A 20,374-nucleotide genomic window follows, 5' to 3' on the forward strand; every position below is an offset into this window, starting at 1 on the left:
CAAGGTTCATCACTTGACTGAATATTCCACGAGGTTTCCTTTATTTGTATTGCACCAGGTGGCATAAGGCCACTTTCACGAAAGCATATAATGTACTTGAGCATGGCCCACCATACCACCTGCTACCTGCATTTTCTTCCCCCTTCCTGATCATTTCCTTTGTTACCCTACAGTTTCTTATACTGTCATGCCTGTACCTATATGAGTTTAAGTATATACATGAAGTCGAAGGCCCACAAATGAGAGACAGATGTGGTACTCTGTCTTTGTGAGACTGACTAGATCGATCTCCAGCTGCATCTTAACTGATGAGCCTATGCTCATTACACCACTCATGTCTGAGTACATGGTTTTAAAGGTAGTGGTAGAATTCAATGAGACAGATGTGCACCTTTCAAGGGGAAGGGACTCTGCGAGTCTAAACAATTCCCTCCCCCCCTTCTCCCCTCCCCCTCCCCCCTCCTCTTGTGTATGTTGTGTTTCTGGACTTACATGCTTATCTTAAGATTCTCAAGAACTCTGTGGTGAGATGAAGGCAGACATGGAAAACCTTGATAAGGCAGCCAGGCCCTCAAGGACAGTACTGCAGACAACAGCCAAGGGACAGCAAGGACACCCAACCTCATCTGACCTTGGAGAAAGCCTTGGTGTCTTTGGAGCTGGATCTTCTTTGTGGTTTCCCCTGTGCAAATGACCCATGTACATCAAAGGGATTCAACCTCCAAGGGCTGCCCCAGGAGTTATACACAAGCACCAGGATCTGAGAACACCATGCAGGGAAAGAGCCAAGATAGTATGCAGCTAAGTTTCCATCACTCAGCCGTTCTTGCCTCAGCCTTTTCCTCCAGTTGTCTGAGAAAATTCACACGTTTCCGTAAGAGTTTTCCTTTTTTTGCCCCCTGACCACCAGTATTGCAGTTTCTTTATCATTAAAGCAAATCTCATGTATAAATAGAACAACGATATGAACCCCATGTCTCCACTCACACAGATAACCAAATACCTCATGGCTAACCCCATTTTACTGCCTATCTCACACTGCCCCACCACTAAACCTGCAGGGCTGTTTTGAATTTAATCCTAAGCACACTCTAAGTTTCACAGTTTTTTTTTTTCTTTAAACAAGCAAGTCATAGATAGTTGTCATTTTACTGTTGCTTTTGTGGTTCTGAAAATCAAACCTTGGCGTTTTTTGAATGACGGACAAGCATTCTGCCACTGAGCCATGCTTTTAGTACCCATTTTCTTTTGTTCTCTCTCTCTGTGTGTGTGTGTGTGTGTGTGTGTGTGTGTGTGTGTGTGCGTGTGTGTGTGGGTGTGTATATTTGTGGACCAAAGAACAACAATCTTGGGTGTCGCTCCTCAGGTGCTGTCTACCTTGTCTTTTGAGAAAGGGTCAGTCTCTCACTGGTCTGGAGCTGGCCAAGTAGACTAGACTAGGCTTGCTGGCCAGCAAGTCCCAAGAAAATGCATGTCTCTATCCCCCTGGCACTGGGATTGCAAGTGCATGCCACACCCCTGGGGACTGCAGCCTACACAGCGTTCTACTGACCAAGCTATCTCCCCGGCCTCTCCATTTTATTTTCTTAATTCAACATCTTTGATGTAAATTATTCACAGCCAATAAAACTGAGGCAACAGTGGAGGTGTACTCAGGGGCCAAGAAAAAAAAATCTGGAAGCCAATGATTTAAACAAAAAACCCAAAGAGACAAAAAGTCAAGGCAGAGGTGAAGCAGGCCTTTTGCCGGGAACTGCCACCTATGGGTGGGCAGCGGCCACACCAACATCTATTCCTGTCCCCTGAACAGGTCTCTGTCCTAACTCCGGGGAAACAGCCACTTACTGTTCCCTCCACCCATTGTGAAGCCTCCTGGCTCCTCCAGTCCAAACAGAGCTTCTGCTTTGCTCCCTCAGCACCTCATTACTCTGCTGTACACAAGGCCCTCAATGGACGCCTGCACACGGCATGAATGTGAAGTAAAACTCGGAGCGTTCTGCCCGGTACCTCAGTGGTATTCACATGCCCTTCTCCCGTCTACAAGGGAGACGATGCCTGTGTTAACTCCACGATGTACAGCATACATCGCTCATGATGTCTCATGAAGGGAGAGACTCCCTCTACAAAAAGACTTCACCTTTCCAAACTCGCACAGGCCTTCTGGAGAATCCCATGCAAACTGTGGGCAGGCTAGCAGAATTCTAATTGGTGGATTCTTACCTATCCTCCATGGTTTCTTGCTGGGAGAGCCATTTGCGCTTGCCAACATAACTGAAAGAATCTGGGAGTGGGTTTTCTCGGTCTAAATGACTAGCAACATCTGCCTACTAATACCCCGCCCGGTCCCAAGTCCACCTCCTTTCCCAAGGGGAAAGCAGCATTGAGTCACTGTCCTTAGGACAGAATTAGAGGCACTGATCCCAGACAAAGGTTCTTTGCGCTGTGTCTGGCCATTCATTAGCACCTGGAAACTCCAGGCTGGGGCCATTAGAGCACTCGTAAACCTTTGATTTTAAATGTTTTCACTTGGCCGTGATTCTGAGGTGACTCTCCTTGTGAGCTGGATGGAGGACATTCCTTCCTTACCATTTCTGAGGCTCATTAACTCCTCCCTTCCCAGTGGCTCATTAACCAGGCCATTAGGGACTCTGTCTCAGGCAGGCAGAAGCACCGCTTGTCCTCCCCAGACCTCTGCCGGCGCATTCAGCATTATACCGCATTCAGCATTACACGGGGAGTGGTGCGAGCCTCGCTGCCTGGTGAGAGGGCTGAGCTCACTCACCTGCTATTCTCCCAATGGGCATGGCGTGCTCTTCAGGCGGGGACACGGACACCATGATGTGGTTCATGTAAGCCAGGTCCTCCCGATGAGACAGGTTGATGGGCTTCCCTTCCCTGTGCATCCCGTCTTCGGAGAGCCGGGACTGTTTGAAATCCACCGAGTGCCGGGGGTTCAGGATCAAAGGGTGCATGATGGGGCTGGGCATCAGCTGGATCACTCGTGTGCTCTCCTGCCAGGGGCTGGAGGGCTTCGGGTTGGACTCCGAGGATGGTGGGCAGTGATTATTCTCCATAGGAGACACTGACAGGGGGTAGGATTCCTGGTGGTTGTTTTCCTGCTGGAGCCTTGGCCCCTGGGCCCTCTCCGCAGGAGAGAGACGGCGGATCATGTTGTCCAGAGGGGACCGCAGGGGCCGCTGCTCGGGGTCAGGAGAAGGCCTGTGGTTTGTGGTGATGGGTGACCTGGGGCGGTGTAAGAGTTCAATGGTGGGAGGGTTGTGGTGCACACTCTCTGCAGGTGGCCTGGACGTCCTCTGGACACAGTTATCTGTGGGCAAAAGGAGAGACAATCACAGATCCCGGTAAACCTGCGGCCCTGTGACCTCACAATTGCTCTACTGGTGCATGGAGCCCCTCCAACCCAGATTCCCTGTCTTTCTTTCTGTTTGCTCACACAAAACATACTTGACATCACTTTCCTACCCCAGACAAGCAAGGAATGCCCATCAACATTCCATCCAATGTCTGTTAGTGCCTGGTAAACACGGGGAGCCATTCCTTTCTTTGTCTCATCCTCGCCAGACTTGTCAGTGCAGGGTTCAGAGGTGGAGGGTTCTTACAAAGGTGGAGGGTTTTTACGGTTCCTTTTCCAGACGCTCTGGTGCGCTTACATTTTCATTTTCTCCATCTCCAGAGGTTGTTGTTACTGGTGATAATAACGGCAATTACTGATGACTATTCTAGGTACTGGGTGTTATTATTTAAAACTTGGAGGGAGATACCTATTATTCCTATTTCACAGATGATAAAACTGAGTCACAGGCAACCTACCCCACACCATGTGGCCAATGGGTAAAGGGTTAGAATAAGGTTCTAAAATCCGTACCTATGACAGCACTTTGTGTCACATAGATCCAGGGCACAAAATCATACAGAAACCTGCTCTCAACAGCGACAACTACTGTTGATTGTGTGATGGTGCTGTGTACTTGGGAGAGCTTTTAGGAGCATGTCCCTGAGTGTGCGGATCTTACATGGGCTCAGAGTTAGCAGAGGCAAGCAGGAAGGATGGATACACATGCTCTCCACTGAACCTGAATTCACACGCTGCTGAGGGCAACACTGGAAGTGTACACAGCTCTAGAACTAACGTAGTCGTGGGGCTGGGCCAAGGAGAGACCCGCTCACAGGTGATCTGGGTTCTCTTCTAAAGCTTAGACCAGGTGTCTGCCCATAATAACGTATGAGCTCACGCCTATCCACAAGGGGTGCTCTGGGCACATGTGTTCCTGGGGCAGTCTCAGTAGAAGAACGAGCACTTTTGCTGATCCCTACTCTGGTCACAGAGTTACCCAGAGTCCTAAGTGTCAAATCAATGTCAAAGATAGCACCTTTGTCTATATGAAGAACCTGAAGATACCGGGAAATGGGCTTCTACCAGGGTCAGCAGTAAGAGAAAGAGGTAGAGTTCCCTCACGGCTTATACTGAGTTAGCATGAAAATGGAGTTTTTTTTTTTTTTCTCTTTCTTTTAAAAATTCTACTACATCTCCCTAATCACATGAGGGAGTGGACAAAAGAAATATTGAATGTGGGTCTGGAGAGATGACTCAGCAGTTAAATGCACTGGCTGCTCTTCCAGAGGTCCTGAGTTCAATTCCCAGCATCCACATGGTGGCTCACAGCCATCTGTAATTAAGATGTGATGCCTTCTTCTGGCATGCAGGTATACATGCAGAACACTCATACATAATATAAATACATTAAAATCTTTCAAAAAAGAAATACTGAATATGGCATACAAAACTCACAGGAAGGGAAAGTATCTGTTTCATGACTACCGTATGATCTGATGCCATGAATTAAAAAAACTTATTAAATGGGACAAATGTCATAGGATACTTGTTTAATAATCTAGATCACTATATCATAGAGTACTAATCAACTGGAAAAAGGAATCAGAGACAGCTCAATATTTTGTTGAGCGTTGGTATGCAGCCAATCTGGTCAGATATGAAAGGGGCAGTAAAGGATTTAAACTCTGCCACCATTCATCTGGCAAGAGAAAGAGGAGCTCCACTAACACCAAGAATGGCAGTGGCTCACTCAGACCAAATCTCCTATAATCAGGCTTTATAGAAACTGGATACAATACAGTTAAAAAAAAAAAAAAACCACGAGGGGCTTTATTCTTAAAAGATGGGACCTTTATAGAGCAAGACATTGTTTATACAGCTTTCCCTCAAGAGTAACCTCATCAGTGCAGCACAAGGAAGTCTCAGGATGAACAGAAAGTCATATGAGCTGTCAGGATACAAGTGAAGCCTCATCGAGGGCAGAGTACCAGAGAGAAGAACTACTAATCCAGCACGCTAATGTCAGCTCAGATTCTTGTCTGACTCCAGAACGATACACACACAGGGGAGAGTCAACAGCAGTGTTGTGTATGTAGATGAATATCATGAGAAGTCTCAGTTCCTGGCCACTGGAGTGGAGAAGCAGGTCAGAGTTGGAGTCTCATTAAGTTAAAAGGTTCTGTCAACACCCCAGGCTGTCCATTACCCCAGCATGGCCATGTGTTAGTGCAGTAAATCCCGTGTTACAGTGCAAAGGGACCTTGCTGAGGGCTAAAGGCAAATCTGAGACAGATTTGCCACAATGAAATGTAAATTAGCCTCCACGCACTAGAAGTGAGTCGCTAATAACTGCCTGCAAGAATAAGAGTCCATACTCTTCAGAGGAATATAACGAAACCCAAAGTCTCTACAATGTGCTATCAACAGTACCAACACAAGTTTTCTAGACATAGAAGATGGGATCTATTATTAAAAAGTCGCCAACAGAAACAGATTCTGTGACTCTGATGGGATTAGCTAAAGAGACTTTAATACAGGGACATCATAGTCACAATGAGTAAGGACACACAGGAACTGTCAAAACAGAAAGCAGAAACAAAAAGGAAGATTCTAGAGTCAAAAAGTACACTATATGAGATCTAAGAGTAGATTGGACAGACTTAATAGCATACCAGAGGTGAAACGAAAAACATTAGAAACTTAATAAAATTAAACACAAATCACAACGTCAACTAGTAAAATACACCTAGAGAGTAGAAAGAATGAGTAGGAGAGAAAGGGGAAAAGATAATGGCCAAATTTAAGTGACAGAAGTCATAATATCAACAACAAACTAGAAAATTCCAGAAGCTCAGCAAACGCAAGCTGGTTATAGACAACAGAAGTCATACTCAGGAACTTGACAGCAAACCCCTGGAAGTCCTAAGAAAAGACAGTCTGTGCTGGGTGTGAAGGTGTATGCCCATAATTTTAGCTCTTGGGAGGCTGAGGCAGGCGGACTGCCAGGAGTTTAAGGCCAGCTTGGACTATACAGTGAACTTAAGGTTGACCTTGTCTCAAAAATCAGTGGTGTGTGTGGGTATGACTCCTGAAGGCAGTGTGGGGGCGGTGGGAGGAAGATCAGAGTAAGCACAAGAGTTCTTCATCTAAACCCCCAGAATCTGAAACTTGCTGAGTTTGTCTATAAAGTACTCCTCCCTCCCCCCGAAAATGCCACATCATTGAAATTTTTTTCGTCAACAATACCTGAAAAATATCTGTCAAATTTCCTTTCAGGCAACATGTGTAGTATAGTGTATGCATGAAATACAAACAGATTTCATGTTTAGTCTTGGGTCTTATTACCAACCTGCCTCACTGGAAGTAAACCACTCCAAAATCCAGAAAAACAAACAAACAAACAAAACAACCCAAATCTAAACTTTGGATCCAAGCCTCTTACCAAGGACAGTCAAAGCCAGACAACAGGTATTATGCGGTCGTTCCAGTACAACTACCTGCTTTAAAGAGGGGGCTGGGGAGACCCACCGACTACTCGAAATCTTGAGGCCCATTCCCAGACTTTGCTTCACACTGTATACAGCATTTTCCAGCTGGTGATCACTGATAGGGTGTGCAGAGGAGCTACTGGGGGGGTTGGACTGAAGCACTGGGCTCTGTGCTTCTGATTTCATAAGTGCCCTTTATCTTCTTAGGCCCGTCCAGAAGTATTTTTTTATAGATGACATGATACACTGGGAGGCGAAGACGAGACCAGTGAGGTATGGGGGGGGGCAGCCTGGTGGTGACGAATTCTTGACAGTGGCTGTGGGTCATGCTGCTTCCTTATGGGGTCCCTCCTCTCTGCTTCTCTAGAGGGGTTTGATAGTTTCTATTACAAAAGTGTCATTCTTTTCCTTCCTTCCTTCCTTCCTTCCTTCCTTCCTTCCTTCCTTCCTTCCTTCCTTCCTTCTTCCCTCCCTCCATCCCTCCCTTCTTCCTTCTTTCCTTCCATTGAGACAGGGTTTTTCTATGTAGCCCTGGCTGTCCTGAAACTCCCTCTGTAGTACAGGCTGGCCTTGAACTCAGAGATCCTCATGCCTCTTGCTCGAAAGTGCTGGGATTGAAGGCGGGTGCCACCATCACCTGGTTCTTTGTTTTCTTAAGAGATAGGGTCTCACTCTGTAGCAGTTCAAATTCAAAGCAAACCTCTTGCTTCAGCCTTGCAAGTGCTAGGATTGTAGGCATGAGATACTATGTCCATCTAAATGTTTCTTTTTGAAGTCCTGACAAATAATGGTTGGAAATGGCACTAACCATTTGCCTCATTTTACTTCTAGGGCACTGACTCAATGTGTTGTTACCTTATGTCTAATTAAATCTTAATGTTTAAGATTTAATAATCTTATGACAGAAGTGATCTTTTGATGACAAGGAAAATTCTCTTTACAGCTAACAAGGTCCTGAATTCTGCCATCCATAAAGACAAACTTATTGTGGCTCCTTGGCATTTCTCAGAGTGTGACTGATTACTGGAAAGTAACTATTTAGGGCAGTTTCATTCTGAATTTCAAATATTTTTCTAATTTTTTTTAATTTTGCTTAAAAGATGGCTCTCTTTACTTAAGAGATTATTAAGGATTAATAAGACTCGAAGATCATGGAGACCGTGTACTAGGAAAAAAATGTCCCATTTCTGGAATCCATTTCCCGTCCTCTAAATTACAAAACAGACAACATGCGTTGGTCAATAATCTGGTTACCTGCAGGCGCTCTTTGATGTCCTGCTTCCAGGCTGGGGGGTGGGTGTGCAGTTGGGGCAAGCCTTAGGAAGTCAGGGGGGCTGTGAGTGGAAGCACTTTGATGCCAAGGGGAAAGGGGGAACTGATATAATGCCCTGGAGAGAATCCACTCTGTTCTTGCCCAGATCTTCGGCAACAATGAAGGAGGGAGACAGTGCTCCGGATAATTCAACTCAGACTGCACTTGAGGCTTGGGATCCTGGGCGGGAATGAGATGGGCGGGGAGGGGGGTTCATTTGTTTATTTCTCTGCAGACACCGCTACAAGAGGAAGCCCTTGATGAAGCTGATAACATTAATGGCAGACAAGTGGATCTGAGGGTATTTAATTCCAGGCTCCTAGTGGTCTGGGCACAGGAGCCACCATCAAGGCTGAAAGGCCTGCAACAAGACCCTTCCAAGCTTTGTGTCAATGTACAAAGCCTGCACCCACGTACAAAGTGGGCTCTGATGTTCCTGCCCTGCTGCCTGTTGCTCTGCTATTATGAGTTGGCAGCCGAGTGTGGAAACTTAAGAGACCAGAGCCGGCAGGCAGAGGAGCTCCGGACACAGGAAATGTTCTGCTCGGACAGTGGGTGCATGGAATCCCTCAGATGTAGAAGGCTTCTATCTAAGGCTTTTTTTTTTTTTTTTTTTTTTTTTGGGTTTGGCCTTGATGTCTGGGTTTGTGCTTAAGTTGCTCAACTGGAAAACTGGGAGACCGTCCATACCACCCTGGTTCTGAAGGTCTTGACAAGGGAGGGAAGTCGGGGGGGGGGGGGGGGCGCTACACATAATGGGTCAAGGCACTCAGGCATGGGAGGAAAAGGCCCAGAGCCTGGTGCGGAATATTCATGCTGGCTACCAGCATGCTTTGTGAGCCCAGAGCTTGGTCTTTATAAATGTCTTTCGACACGGGGGATCCCATTCCTTGAACCAAACAAATACAGCAGGACTTTAGATGAGACTAAGAGGAGGTCTTACTCTCTTTCGTATCTCTTACTAGAAAAGTCACCCCCCCCCACCGCCACGTGTGTTTGAGACAGGGTCTGTAACTGTCAACTTGATGGGGTTTGTAATCACCATGGAAACCCACTTCTGGGTGTGTTTAAGGGTGTTCTCAGGAAGGTTTAAGGGAATTGGGAAGGCCCTGACTGGGGGGGCGGGGCTCCATCCTATGGGCTAGGATTACAGACTTAATGAAATGGAGAAGCAAGCCGAGCATTAGTGTCTCTCTGCTGTGGATACAATGTGACTGGCTGCATCACCCTCCTGCCAATGATGGACTGTACCTTCAAACTGTGAGCCAAAACAGACATTCCCTTTAAGCTGTTTTTGTCTGGCATCTTGTCATAGCAATGAGAAAAGTAACTAATATAGAGTCTCATGTAGATCAGGCTGTCCTTGAACTCATTACATAGAAAACAATGACCTTGAATTCCTGATTCTGTTGTACTCTCATCTCTACTTGAACTCATCCAAATTCCGGAATCAAATATAATGTGACTTCAGTCACATTATAAACAAGGAGTAAGTCTAAGAACGTTATGGCAAACATCTCACGTTCATACGCCACATGTCAGCATCACATGTCACCCCATGTCATCCCCAGGCTCAGAGAAGTTAGTTAAGAGAATCATCAGTCTCAGGCCACTTGTGTTTCACAGGGTTCCAGAGGGGACCACACCTCAGTAGTCTTGAAAAGATGACCAACAACTATATGAATGATATAAAGAGCTAAACAAAAGTTAAAGGCTCCAGTTAAAGGCCCTGAGATGGAATTTAAAGTACATTTCACACACAACCTCATATTGTCTTAGTCCCACTATGGGGTTGTTTAACTCTGCCCTCCCACTCCAAAATTCCTATATCCCAAGTTCCAGGATCTCAGAAGGTGGCCTTATTTGGAAAGAAGATCCTTAAAGGCATAATTAGTTAAGAGGAAACTATTTTATGCCCCAGTGACCTTGACAAAATCCAGAGTCACCTGACAGAGCTGCAATTGAGGGGTTGCAAAGATTACAGCAGGGCATGTCTATGGAGGAATGTCTTGATTGTGACAGGAGGGCTCAGCCCACTGTGGGCAAACACCAGTCCCTGGACAGGTGATTCTGGGCTGGATAAGAAAGCTAGCTAAGCATGAGCCTGGGAGAGAGCCAGCAAGAAACATTCCTCCAGTGCTTCTTCTTTTTGTGAAAGGAAACATGAGGATGAATTTAGTAAAAACGACAGGGCAAGCTTAGCTGTAAATCTTGGCGGCTACCAGGAGCAGGGGAATGGAGAAGAGAAGGAAATCTGTCATCAGCAAGGGAGGTCAGCAAGCAGTCATGTGGCAAAAGAAGAGTGGCTTCAGAAAAAAAAGAGTGAAAACTTTCAGAATGCCAGGGAAAACACGCATAGCTCTTGGTCAGTAACGGAAAAAGGTATAAGGGAAGGTAAAAGAAGAGGTTACACTCCTCTGAGTCCTAACTCAGAAAAGCTGGTGAGCTGCATGACAGAGGCTCCACAGTCCTGCCTGGTGGAAAAGGCTACACGCCACTGCCCCTTGTTTGCATGCATGCCTGTGCCTCTGGAGGCCGGAAGGCGGAATCGGATCCTCTGGAACTAGAGTCACAGACCGTTGCTACCTGCCTCATGGATGCTGGGAACTGAACCTGGGTCCTCTGGAAGAATAGCAAGTACTCTTCTTCCTCCTCCTTTTGGTTTTGGAGACAGTGTTTCTCTGTATAATAGCCTTGACTGTTCTGGAACTCACTTTCTAGACCAGGTTGGCCTCAAACTCACAGAGGTCCTCCTACCTCTGCATCCCAGGTGCTGGGATTAAAGGCGTGTGCCACCATGACTGGCTGCCAAGTGTTTTTCTTAACCCTTGAGCCATCTCTCTAGTCCTAGTGGTTTTTTTGGTCATGGTGCCTGTCACAGTAACAAAGGGGAAACTAGAATACTTTATCAATCAATATGACTGGTGCCCTTATAAAAAGGAGATTGTGGGAATGGGTATATGCACACGGGAAGAATGTTAAGTGAAGAGCAAGGCAGGACCTCCAAGACAAGCACCACTATTGATTAATTGCCAACCTAGTCATCTGTAGCTAAGACTGAGTTTTGGACCATGTCCTTCCTCTTAGCCCTCAAGGAAACCAACCCTGACCATGGGCTTCTGGCTTCTGGAATAGGGTACACTAAAGCGCTGTATTTGCAGCTGTTTAGTTTGTGGTGTTTGTTAGGGCAGTCTAGCAAAATGCTGCACTTCCCTGTCCTCTACTCGTTTTTCTTCAAGGCTCAACTTCTACTTGGTAGGAGACCATCTACTGACCTTTAAACTGGCATCTCAACTGAATTCCCTTTCAGGGCCTAAGAAGTGGGTTGGAGTATGTAATCAAATAAACAGTAATTCTAGAATTTTATAAGCATTTGATAAATGGGCTGAAAAGAAACAAATGATTCATTCACCTTCCTTCCTTCAGGCAGGCAGACACTGTCCGCAAGTGGGTTAGCTCCTCCAGCGGACCAGCACAGAGCATCTACACATCTTCAGACATAGTCAGTGACACCACAGAGAGGTCTCTCAGTTTCAACACGGCAGCCGAAAGAAGTGATTTAAGATATTAGGGTGTGGGAGTCGGGTGACAGCTGGCTCAGAGGTTCAGAGCACTTGCTACTTTTGCAGACTAGTGTTCAGTTCCCAGCACCCACACTGTGGATCACACCATTTGTAACTCCAGTTCTGAGGGAATCTTTGCAGGCACTGGGTACATGCATATGCATACATGCAAGCAAAAACACTTGTATGTATAAAATAAAAATAATTCTTCAAAAAAATCAAGGGGGCTTGGATGGAGTTTAGTGGGTAGAGTGCTTGCCCAGCATGCACCCAGCCCCGGACTTGATCCCCAACATTACATAAACCAGGTATGGAGATGAATACCTGTGTCCAAGGCAATCCTTGGCTACATAAGGAGTCTGGGGGTAGCTTGGGCTACATGAGACTCTGTTTTAAGAAATAAAAAGAATCTACAGACAGAATTTGAAATGAGCCAATTAGACCTGTGGGAGTTAAGCCTGTGCCTGTAACGACTATCAGAGACTGGAGTCAGAGCAGCAAAGTCACAAGGCAAAAGCAGACAAAGACAAAGAAGAGTCTTGGAGTGGGGGACAGCCTATCAGTAGCCTCTCAGGAGAAAATGTCCTTTAGAGATGAAATCTACTGACCCCAGTTCCTGGTCACAAAGGGACTGTCTAGCTTTCCTCTAAGTTTCTTGGAGACTTCCTGTCTATCTCTGGAGTTACTCATGCATACAGGAATCTCCCGCCCAAGAATCTCTTGGCTGAAGAGAGTCATCCCAGAGCTAAATGCAGTCTCCAGACCACAGCAGAGAGAGGATGAAGACTGAGGGCTGGCGAGAGATGAAAAGAGACCATCTGAACTGTCCAGTGTCTTCCTTTGCTGTGAGTGAACGGAGGTCAGAAAGAACAAGGACATGTTGACCCTTACCCTGAAATAGGAAGGAAGGGTCTTTGCTTCCATTTACTCTTCCTTCAGGTAGGAACAGGAAGTGGAGACCTGGGTCTGCTCTTAGTCTCCTGGAACCTCTCATGACCTGCTGCCAGCTTTTAGAACTACAGAGTGGAGAGCGGTGAGAGGAGACAGACAGAAGACCCACAGAAAAGTTCTACATGGAGTGTGTAGCAAGCCCCTGGTTCCAGGAGGCAACAAGAGTGCTCACTGCCAAACAGATGATGTTCTACAGACAATGAAGACTGACACTGTCCCTACGGCAACTGTGATGGAGGTGGTGCCTAGTTAGCACAGAGAGGTGTTACAGGGGAGGGGATAGGCTTTTACTGTGTGTGGGATGAGCTAAGAAACCTGGAATTAAAAAAACAAAAAGGACCATTTCCACCGACGTGGAGGTGCTCAACCCCATTCAAGTATGCTTAAACATGGGCCAGGCTGTAAGGCTTATACACATTTTTTATCACAATTAAGAATTGACAAGAAAAAGCATGCCTTTAATCCCAGCACTTGGGAGGCAGTGGCAGAGGCAGGCAGATCTCTGTGAGTTTGAGGCCAGCTTGGCCTACAAAGCAAGTTCCAGGACAGCCAGGGCTGTTACACAAAGAAACACTACCCCTGCACTCCCCCAAAAGAATTTACAGGAAAAGAATGATAAAAAACTCAACTAAGTGATGGGAAGATACACCAAATAACAACAGCGGATGACATTTACTGGGTGCCTGCTGACAGGGGCTTTTCCAAGGGCAGTTCTCACTCTAATTAATTTCTTTCTTACATTGTATGAGGCAGGCACTGTGTTTTCCCTCTTTGACACATGGAGGAACTAACTTGCACTGAGACACAGAGCAGGTAAACTGTGGAGATGGAATGCCCTTGAACTTACGTGGCCTGCCACATATCCATGATGCTCTCTTGCATCATGTATTGATGTCACAGCCTAGCTGGTGGCCTCTTTGACACTTCATTTATCAACACTATTCCAGTAAGACTAGAGAATCGGAGTGAGTTTCTTACAATCAGTAAGAGGTCATGGCCTCGGCAGACAAAAGTTTCCTGTCTGCGGTACCTCTACAGCCACTGTAAGGAAGGGCTGGCTTTCCAGGGGGCTGCACGGGGGTGCCAGCTTCCACTATCAGTGCCCAGCATCTGATTGAGACCCTGCCCATTGCACAGGCTGGAAGGTCTTACTCATGCTGAGAAAGCCAACCATCCAGAAGGTTTATTCCATCCAATTCTGAACAAGTTTTCTGTAATCACCAACTAGGGTTGCCATGTAGCTCAGCTGGCAGAGTGCTTGCCAGGTCGGCATGAGGCTCTGGGCTCCATCCTCCAGTACCACATGAAACAGAACACAGAAATGTCCTATCATCCCAACTCTGGAGAGGAAGAGGTAGGGAAAACCCAAGTTTGATGTAATACTTGACTTCAGAGTGAGTTAGAGACCAGCTTGGGCTACATAGACCCTGATTCAGAAAAGTAAAATAGGTCATGAACTAAAAGACCTATTTGGGGGCCTGACAATTTTTGTTGTTTACATTTTACAGTGCAAAGCAAAGGGTCACCTGATCCACTGTACCCTAGTTGGGTTCTGAAATTGCCTTAGTATCTTAATCTCTATGAAACTGGCTCAGTTTTTCAACTCCCCCCTCCCCCATTCAGGATGCACAAACACTGAAAACTTACAAAAAACATGAGAAGAACATTCTGGTCTATTGTGGGCCTCACCTGGATTTAAATCTTAGCTTTGTGTGTCGGGAGAGATGGCTCAGCAAGTGAAATATGCTTGCCATGTAAGTGTGAGGACCACAGTTCAGACCTGCAGCACCCGGAGAAACGCTGGGTGGGTGTGGTAGCCCACCTGTAATCCCAGGCAGAGACAGGCGATCCTTTCTGTGCAGGGGGGAACCTGAAGCAAGCTAGTGGAACTGGTGAGCTCTGGGTCCAGTGAGACACTCTGCCTCGTATCTAATGTAGAGTGGTAAAAGAAGACAGCACACATCAACCACTGCCCTACACACACACACACACACACACACGCACGCACGCACGCACGCACGCACGCACGCACGCACGCACGCACGCACGCACGCACGCACGCACGCACGCACGCACACAGGCATGCACACAAATCTCTATTTTGCCACTTGGTTTGGGAGCATATTACCTAACTGCCTTTAATCTCTATTTCCTAATCTGCTAATTTAGGATAATGTCACTTGTTTTTAGGATGGTTGTGAAGATTAGATGATTTGAACATTTAAGTACTCAGGAGGGCTGACACATGGCAGGGCTCAATAAAAAAAAATGTCATAAACCTCATCTGTAACTATCTCATTGAAATTGTGTATTATCCCAAAGCAGTCCTGATGGAAGGAGTAATGGGAGGAGTAATGCCCCCCCCAAAGAAAGAGAATAGACAAATGAAACTTCAGTGGGCCTAATCGGAATGCACCCCACCCTTTTGTCCCCTCAAAAAAGAGACAACTGTCCTCTAAGTTCTGGGCTGTTCCCATGTGCTAGCTGCTAGGGAAAATGAGACAGTGTTTTGATGTGTGGAAATTCTCAGCATGACTTGAGAATTCCACATGCACCTTGTGACAAAAAGCTGCCATGAGAGCATCTTCCCTCAAACACTTTGCTCACCACCACAGAAACAATGAGCAATGTGTGTGTGTGCGCTTGCGTGTTGAGTGTGTGTGTGGGACATACTCAAATGGTATGATTAAAAACTTCCTCTACCTCTCACTATCTCAGGAAAGGGTGAAACTGAAGAGTTTAAATGATGAGGGGGCAGGGAGATGGAGAGAGAACATTAGAGAAACACACATCTTCCTTCTCCCTACAGACTGTATCTGACCAGTCCTCATGTCACTCTGCAGAGCCAGCCCCACTTGGATTTCAGCCCAGACCGGCAGCTTATTTTAATATGACTTAAGGAGCTCTTAGGGGGACGTACATGTTGGGGACAGAGCCTTTCTTTGGAAAGAGTGGCAATCTGTTACTTTTAGCTCTATGGGATGTTAAAGGGGCTGCTTTTGGAAAATACAGCCTTAAAATGAGCTGCCATCATAATTGAATGTAACAAGATAGATTTATTTTATGGTTATTTGCTGGCCCAAATTGTCTGAAGATGCTTTTTGTCTCCTGGTTCTTACACAAGTGCCAGCATCATCGATTCTGTTGTCTGCCTTCTATACAAACGCCTACCTATTATCGAATTTACGTGCTTCGAGTCATGACAGTCACAGCACAGGAATCTTCTGAAACTGTACATTTTACAAAAGTGAATGAGGCTATTCTCCATGCTGCCAGACGTTCTGGACAAAGTGATACAACTGAGAGCAGCAGGGTTTTCTGTTCCTCGGTAGTACCAAGTGGGACTCTGTTCTGGCTTCCCATGTCTTAACCCCCTAAGACCCTGAGGGTGAAGACTGTGTCTTGCTCATCTCTATAATGCTTGGCTCTGTGAGGATTTGAAAGCTGTAAGGGGCCTTTAGAACCATCTAATCTAACTTTCTTGTCACAACAGGGAAATGGGGTGTCCAAGAAATGAGAATCCTGACCTATTTTGTTCTGGCAGAACTGGGGATTTGAGTCCCGCTTTCCTGACTTCCAGATCCTGTTCTTTAAATACACACACAACACACAACACACACACATACACACACACACACACACACACACACACACACACACACACACACACACACACCCACACATACCCCTCCCTACCTGGCATGGTTCTGGTTTATGCCTGCTGCCCTGGCTTACTCATTAGTGGAGTCTTGTGTCTTTACCCCAAGTCTCTCAGTAATGAGAGAGACACTGTCCACTCAATCCAGTAATATTTCATCATCTTCTTCCATAACTAATAAATAAAGGGAGTGAAAACAGTGTTCTAGATGACTGCTCTGCTCAAGGCTTGACAGGATTTCAGAAGGTATATTGTGGAGACTGTTTGCATCTGTGTGGTTACCATCCTGTCTAGGACAGGAGGGGAAGCCCTAAGCCAATCCCAGGCTGGCACTGCCATACAGTTGCTACTGAAAGACCAAATGAGGCAAATTTGTTCTGCGATCTCAGCTCCCATTGTGAATGATCAGGATCTGAAGTGGCTGGGGTGAAGTGAGGTCACAGGGGTGGATGCGGCATTGTGCTTATGCTTTTTGTGCGCTCTCAGTATCGGGATGCTTAGCCACAGAGGGGGCTCTGGTTGAGGCAGACACTGCAGGGCTCCGCCTCTTTCTGGCCTGCCATCCATATCCACTCTTAGCATCTCTCACTCCAAATCTGAGCTCTGAAGTTCTCTAAGGTCTGAAGCCCTGAAGGTCCACTGGTTGTCACACATGTCAAATCTCACACTTGACCTTGGGTGGTGGGTCACATTCAAAACATAGGTAGGTTGGACATGTGTAGTAAATTAAAACTTTATAAAAATCATCTTTAGACAGTGTATATAAGGCATATACAAAACAAATGAATTTCATGGGTAGCTTTGAGATATCATATATATATATATATATATATATATATATATATATGTAAATATTGTAAAACCTGAAATGCAAACCACTTCTGATCCCAGCTTTTAACCACAAATACACACTCAAGCCAAGACAGCAGCAAGCATAAGTAGTCTTGGACCAACATACTTTTGTGTATCTGTAACTGGGTATAAAATTTTGTATGTGTAATTTCATCTTACAGAAATTTTTCTTTTGGGCCAGATCTCCCTATATTTTGGCAAATATCGATATAGACTCACCTGCCATTAACCGATCTAGTGCCTTTACAAACAGCAGTGTTTTAATACTTGAGACATTGTGTGCTGAGCCTGAGCTTGGTTTTTTTTGTTTTGTTTTTGTTTATTTTTCTGGAGAAGAATGGAAGAGGCTGGAGGTGGAGAGGGCAAGCCACCATTCTGAAAGTATAAAACAGGAGGTAGTTTCTTCCTGTCATCCCTGTGTCTCTCTCTCTCTCTTTTTAAAGATTTATTTATTTATTATGTATACAGTGTTCTGTCCGCATGGATGCCTGCAGGCCAGAAGAGGGTACTAGATCTCATTACAGATGGTTGTGAGCCACCATGTAGTTGCTGGGAATTGAACTCAGGACCCCTGGAAGAGCAGACAGTGCTCTTAACCTCTGAGCTATCTCTCCAGGCCCCATCCTTGTGTCTCAAATGGCTCTTTCTGTTAACACCATCTGGTAGAGATGGTGCTACCTGCCCTTGACCTTGGCCTCATCAGCTCTGTTCTCTTTGTGGCTGAGTTCACCACTGGCATCTCAGCGTGTGGGTGCACAGCTTTCTGGGGCACATGATGGGCCCCACCTCCGTTTCCTTGGTGTGAGGGTAGCTCTCAGAGTTGGCTAGCTTTCTCTACGAAAGGTTAGTCCCTGCATAGAAAAAGGAAGAAGAAAAAGAGGAGGAGGTGGAGGAGGAAGAGGGAGAAGAAGAAACAACACACACACACACACACACACACACACACACACACTCTCTCTCTCTCTCTCACACACACACACTCTCTCTCTCTCACACACACACACACTCTCTCTCTCTGTCTCTCTGTCTCTCTCTCTCACACACACTCTCTCTCTCTCTGTCTTTCTCTCTCTGTCTCTCTCTCTCTCTCTCTCTCTCTCTCTCTCTCTCTCTCTCTCTCTCACACACACACACACACACACACACACACACACACACACACACACACAGACTCATCTACTTCTGAGTCAAATCAGACCAAGTAGGAAGGAACCACATGCTTTCAATCATATTTGGGAAGAAAATGGGGGCAGAAATTTCAAAGGAAAAAATAAATATTTTTAAATAGTAAGAGAAAAAAGGAGGGGGAACCCATCCCATATCCCGTGTGTCTGAAGAGCCAGGCTGATAACACAATGCCTGCCTTACTGTCAAGCTTCAGTGAGTCCACCTCCTCTTCTCTGGAGTGGCTCTTGGCCATTATGCAAGCCGGAAATGAGAAAGGCCAGAAGAGCAGAGGAACATCAAACCCGAATTGAGGGGAAGGGACGGTTGCTAAATTTAGCCTGGGTTACTGGAGGATAGAGGAGATGAGAGTGGGAACATGCCAGAAACACTGGCATTATTCTCTGTCTCATATGCTGGAGAGGACCTGCTGAGAGACAAGCCCCCCTCTCCGCCCCCCACCTGGAGTTAGGTCTTTTGTAAAGTGCTAATTAAGAGAATACCAACCGCAAGATTTTAGCAGTCTGACCGCAAAAGAAAAGCAGCAGTCCTGTGTTTGCGAGTGATTCACTAGTCAACAAAACTTCCCAAGGAATAGGATCTTGAAATTGGTTTTAAAGAAAATACGTGTGGAAAAGACCCACAGGGTAGTGTTCACACATCCGCATACTGGCTGCTTGCTCCACTGGGAGGCGGGGGTGGGGGTTCGATGGCCCTGGGAGATATGATTCTACTCAAACGCTATCACACACCCTGCTGTTCAGTGGCATTGCAAACAAAGTCACATTTTATAGCCCTACACCCAACACCTGCTTGACCAGGACCCCACACGCCATGGTCTTGCGATGTCTACTGGTCCTGTGGGTCCCACGAGGAACAGCAACTATGACAGGAGTCATGATATTGAGCTCATTCCAGCAAACGGTCTTTGATGCAAGATAGAGAAAGCCCCTACCCAACACCAACTTCCCCCAGACTGGTTTTCGTCCTTCCCTCACCTTTTAGGAACACCTTGCTCAAACATCTTCAAGGAACACCTTACCTTCACTTCTCTCCACAGCCACAGAATCTCAAGTCTCCACTTTGGTTCCGGGCTAACCTCCTTGGATTAGTTCTATATTGGAAAACGTTCATACTGCTAAAGCAGGGGGAGAGATGGCCCACAAGGCTTTATTTATTTTATTCTATATAGATTATATATAGTTGAAAATTTTTATGATGAATGGGCTCATCGATTAAGTCATCTTACTGCTCTCTATTCTGAGGCCTTATCCCTACCTAACTGGAATATTCTTGCTGTTTATCAGAACCTTCAGGGACTCCTCTAGACTCATGCTTTTTATAAGGTGAACGTGCTTCCTGTACCTGGGCGTCATCTTCCATCATGCTACACCCCGGTGTATATTATTGTAATCCGGGTTTACACTGTGGATTGTGAACTCCAGAGAGCTAACGGTATTATGCATCTCCCCCAGTGTATACACACTGTATACACTCAATCCATGCTTCCTGAATGAAAAATGAACTTACAGCAGTAAGAACAGCCCATCAGTTAACTATTTGACCCCTTGGTTTGTCTAAACCGTAAGCAAGCAAAGAGAAGCGTCATCCAGTACCTTCTTCGTGGTTCTGATGCAGCAAGACCTCTGGTTTCGTGTGGATAGAGTTCCCAGGGTGGAAGAAAGGCGAGAAGAGAATTCGAGGTTTCCTCTGCTTCAGAATATGCTGAAGGAGTTCATACAGCACATCGCCTGGAGGGAAAAAGGGATAAGAAGCAGAGAGATGAGATGCTTTAGCTAATAGCTACAGAAGGAGCTGTGACAGCCACAGAGGTAAGGAGAGACAGACAGAGGTAAGGTAATAGAACAGACCGCTGACCTGTGACAGGGATGGGGCACAGCACCTGACCGGACATGTGAGGGCTCCATGGTTTTGTTTCTTTAATTATTATTATAAGATTTTGTTTAAGTTGGATTTGTATGGGTCTGCACCATGTGGTGCTGGAAGAGGGTGCTGTAACAGATGCTGTAT

At 46.0% G+C, this 20,374-nt stretch overlaps 1 protein-coding gene across 3 annotated transcripts in view; it reads right to left on the reverse strand.

Annotated features, from left to right (window-relative positions):
- The window catches only part of Etv6 (ETS variant transcription factor 6), a 236,640-nt gene that overhangs the window by 21,696 nt on the left and 194,570 nt on the right, over positions 1-20,374 (reverse strand). For all 3 annotated transcript variants that reach the window (XM_035448458.1, XM_027429868.2, XM_027429867.2), the window contains exons 4-5: positions 19,960-20,094; positions 2,783-3,328 (exon numbers count right to left, since the gene is read on the reverse strand). In XM_035448458.1, coding sequence (XP_035304349.1) covers positions 2,783-3,328; positions 19,960-20,094 — 681 coding nt within the window. The remainder of the gene's footprint in view (positions 1-2,782; positions 3,329-19,959; positions 20,095-20,374) is intronic.

Source organism: Cricetulus griseus, chromosome 8 (genome assembly GCF_003668045.3).
Source record: "Cricetulus griseus strain 17A/GY chromosome 8, alternate assembly CriGri-PICRH-1.0, whole genome shotgun sequence".
Classification (NCBI taxonomy): Eukaryota; Metazoa; Chordata; class Mammalia; order Rodentia; family Cricetidae; genus Cricetulus; species Cricetulus griseus.